We start from the raw sequence: 4015 nt of genomic DNA on the forward strand, positions 1-4015 counted from the left end.
AGATTCCCTTAGAAGTGCACCTGTCCCCTTCTACAGACGTGAGTCAACAGATAGAGCTATACTGGAGCAACAGCGCCATCAAGAGGAGGAGGAGAGAAGGCAGGCAGAAGAAAGACGCATGGCAGAGGAAAAGAGGCTGGAGGAAGAGGAGAGATACAGAGCAGAGGCCAAGAGATTGCAGGAAGAAGAGGAGCGCAGATACCAAGAGGAACAGGGGAGGAAGAGACGCTTAATTGAGGATGAAGCAAGGAGGAAGAAACAGAAGGAGGAGGAGGAAGAGAGAAGAAAGCAAGAGGAAGAACACATGATAGAAAATCAGAGGCTTGAGGAGGAACGTAGCAAAGCAGAGGAGCAGAAACGACAGGAAGAGGCCTCCATGAGCGACAGGCTGTCGTCCCTGTTTGGAATGATCAGAAAGAAGGAGGAGAAAAAAGAAGAGGTACAGCAGCATTCGAAAGAGGAGTTACCTACACCAGCCCCTTGCAGTGACTCAAGAGATTCTGATCAACCGATCTCTCACCACCCCACCAACCCGTTTGAGGACATTCCCCTCAGCTCAGATCTTAGAGTTAGCAGTAATGAAAGCCCAGCTGATCACCAGAAATCCAGCCACAACCCACAACCCCCCTCTGCCATGGTCTTCCTCAACCGCACTGCTAAAGTGTCTGCAGTCAAACCCAGGTAAACTGCTCTCTCATTTTGTTGGATTACATGCTCTTAATAAGTTGCTGTTATGTAATACTGTTGTTATATCACCGCTGTGATGCTGGGGATGTTATTGGTTGCTTGTAGTCACACTATTTTTAGACTTTTGTGACTGGAATTTGATCAATGGGCTCGCAAGAGTACCCACACATACTTTCACCTTTTTGGTGGTATGTGCATTATATTATATTTTTTATATAATGTATAAAGCTGATCCTTTACAACAGCAACAGATCCTGTATTTGCGCCTGTTATCCAGACACAAGTAAGAGGCACATATGAGTTAGAAATGTCATTTAAGAAAACCTAAACACTTTTTCAAGTTTCATCCTACAACATGTTTGTTACCACTGAAACTTGCTACCACTGAATTTCACAACTCGCCGTTCTGTTTCTGTTCATGCTGATCTTTGAGAGCCTTTCGCCTGTCTTGAATTACCAAAACTTTGACTTCTATCCAGTGGTTGATGGACCGGTTTGACCAGTTTGGTCTCTATACAGATGAGAGTCTGGGTGTGGCTTGTGTTGGTGAAGATGTTGTGGAGCAGGTTGTGGACTGAGCTCATAAGGAGTCACTGAGCCTCAGAGTGACTTTGCGTATGTCTTGAGTGAATGGAGTTCTTTTTTAAAAGTTTCTTGTGGACTGGATTGGACTGGATTTTTTATTTTTGAATCATTATGGTAAGGGACTTGAACTTGCTATTGTCTCAGATGTTACAGTGGTCCATGTTTTCAAGGAAGTGTCCTATATGGCAGATAGTAGCCAAAGCATTTAAAGATGTTTATATCATGTAGTAGTGATGTATACATTTTGATGCCATGTGGAAAAATCTTAAAGCAGAAATGTTCCATTATCATCTTTAGATATTGGAATTTCAGTCATGGCTAAAAATAGAAACAATAATCACAAGACATGTGAATATCAGAGGTTCTGTCTGTAGGTTGGCGACTGACAACAATTGACCATTGTATGAACACATAAATTTGTCATATTTAATGGCAGCCTTTGAAGTTTGTTGTCACAGATTTGTTCTCAGTTTTATAAGCTTCATCATAGTTATAAAGGGTTAAGTAAATACTGAATTGTCTAAGAGCTACTTAATGTGAGGCTTTAAGTGGGAATTGAATAGTTTTTGTTGAGTGACTTCTTGACATGTGAGATACTGGTGACATTGGTGATGGGTTGTACATTGGTGGAGGTGACTTCAGGTAATGTGATGGTCACACTGACCTGTAGGCCTTTGTTTTCACTCCTTGGCAGATTGGCTCAATCTCTGGAGTCTGAACCCGCTGACTGCCAAACCCCCAGTCAGCTGTGTCCTTCCCCAACCACCTCTGAGTCCACCCTCTATAGTGTCCCATCTGAGTCCCCTGATAATTTCTCCAACCTCCACTCATCCTTGGCTCCGCTAAACATAAGTCAAAGCCTGTCTGGTTCCCCCTGTGGCAGCACAGAGAATTTGTCGTCTGTGGAATCTGAGGGATCGTCACCCACCATGGCAGACAAGAAGAGAAGGGCCCCGCTGCCACCCATGTATTCCGTACCTGGGACCGAAACTGGAAGAAACCGCCTTTCACCTGTCGGAGAGATCAATGACCCTGCATACGTAGAAGCAGATGAATCGCAACAAGGCAAAACAATTTCTATACCACTTCCTGATTATGAAACCCTCTTTCCACAGAAGAGGCACGGAGTGCAAGGGCAAACTCGATGGGATCATATAATCGCTGAGGTCAATCAGAGACACAGGGACACTCCTGAACTTCTGGGTCCAGAGATGAGTGTGGATGGCCCAGAGGAGTATGACCCAAGTCCAAGGTCTTCCATATCACAAGAAAGTCCTGCTATGAGGCATTATCAAACACACCCTCAGGAGACCAAACCTATATCATCAAAAAAAGTAGCTGCCCCAGCTCCCCCTAAACCAGTCACATCACATACTCATTCAGCAGCAGATTCAAGTCAAAGCCAGAACATTGCTCACCAATCTGTCATGAGACTTCATCAATTTGCAGTCCCAGGACCTGTAAACACTGACATCTCAAGCAGAGAAAGTTTCTCAGGGATCTCCAGGGATGGAGCGAAGAAGGCGTTGCTCCCATCTGCGATAAGACATGCATCCAGACCAACTAGCCAAATGGATACAACAGCACCAGAAGATCAGCAGAAAGTGCAAGTCTCCATGAACAAAGATGCACCTACAGCCAAACCCAGACAGAGGGTTAACGGCAAAGAGCCAACACAGCAGGAGGATTCTGCATTATTTCGTGTGAGCAGCATGGACAAAAAGGGTGGGCAGGCAAAGGAGAACTTAGCAGAGTTTTACCCGTTCTCCAGTACCGAGCGTCTTTCCAAAGACCGATGGGCACATCTGAAACAGAACCAAGACGTCAACAACCCTTTTACTGGCAACATACAGAGAGAGCAGAAATCTGACAGTCAGGGAATGACGACAGATGATCTTGATAAAATCTTTGCTCAAGAGAAGCCAACAGATCCCTTTGCTAGTTTTAATGGCAGTGATTCAAACAAACCCAGTGAATACAGGAAAAAAGGTGATGATTCGAAGGAAGCCGGTTTTCATATTTTCCAAAGAAGGAATTCACAGAGGCAAAAACACGTTCTTCAGTCAAAAACTCAGTCAGATGATAAAAATTTCAAGTCTCGTCAAGAACCAGCATCTAAAGAAGAAACACCCACAAATCAAGGCCTCCCCACAAGAGATGTCATGAATGAGTCTGTTACACCTCAGCCCCAAGATGATGTGAAGACACAAAGCAATTTTAATGGAGGAGAGAATCCATTCGGAGCTGAACCTTTTCCTGTGCCTTCTGCATTGATGTCGTCAGAGCCCCCGCGGGTGGTTATGGAGGCGCCAGCAGGAGGTTTGTCCGGGGGAAAGGAACTTTTTCAAGCATGGATCTCACCGTCTGAGGTTCAGCCTGTCAGTGCTCAGAATAGCAATGGAGGTGGGCTAGCTTTGACCGCACGCAGGTGAGATTGAAGAGGCTACTAACAAAGACTGTTTATCTAGATTTGCATAAGGCTGCTGCTGTTGTACCGGCTAAGGTGTTGGATTGATTTACCTTGGGTGTGACTATTTTGATAGCTTGTGATTTCTTGGCTTACTTTCCTCATTATGAGTTTAATACTACCCACTCCACGTGAATCACAGTGGAAGGATTTGGAAGATTAGAAATACACTACATTCAATTGTTTAATCTTTATCTCCTGCTTAATGTTATTTTTGTATTTTTATTTTCTGTGTTAGTTTCTTTACATATTGTTGCTACTTACTTGCAGTGATCT

The 4015-nt window shown here is 44.2% G+C and overlaps 1 protein-coding gene across 1 annotated transcript; it reads left to right on the plus strand.

The window, feature by feature from the left end:
* The first annotated feature begins 8 nt into the window (after nucleotides 1–8).
* Nucleotides 9–3957, plus strand: LOC111664549 (uncharacterized). Its single transcript, XM_023419206.2, has 2 exons — nucleotides 9–681; nucleotides 1967–3957. The coding sequence occupies exons 1-2, from the start codon at nucleotides 119–121 to the stop codon at nucleotides 3702–3704; spliced, it is 2301 nt and encodes a 766-aa protein (XP_023274974.1). The 5' UTR covers nucleotides 9–118; the 3' UTR covers nucleotides 3705–3957.
* Nucleotides 3958–4015: the final 58 nt, after the last annotated feature.

This window comes from Seriola lalandi, unplaced genomic scaffold (genome assembly GCF_002814215.2).
Source record: "Seriola lalandi dorsalis isolate HSWRI2012SDOR001 ecotype SW California unplaced genomic scaffold, Sedor1 jcf7180002001596, whole genome shotgun sequence".
Classification (NCBI taxonomy): domain Eukaryota; kingdom Metazoa; phylum Chordata; class Actinopteri; order Carangiformes; family Carangidae; genus Seriola; species Seriola lalandi.

Bases quoted from the DNA above. Each gene is read 5' to 3' on its own strand.
- LOC111664549 (XM_023419206.2), top strand. From the start codon at position 119: ATGGCAGAGGAAAAGAGGCTGGAGGAAGAGGAGAGATACAGAGCAGAG. The intron at 682-1,966 runs GTAAACTGCTCT...ACTCCTTGGCAG, and splicing joins GTGTCTGCAGTCAAACCCAG to ATTGGCTCAATCTCTGGAGT.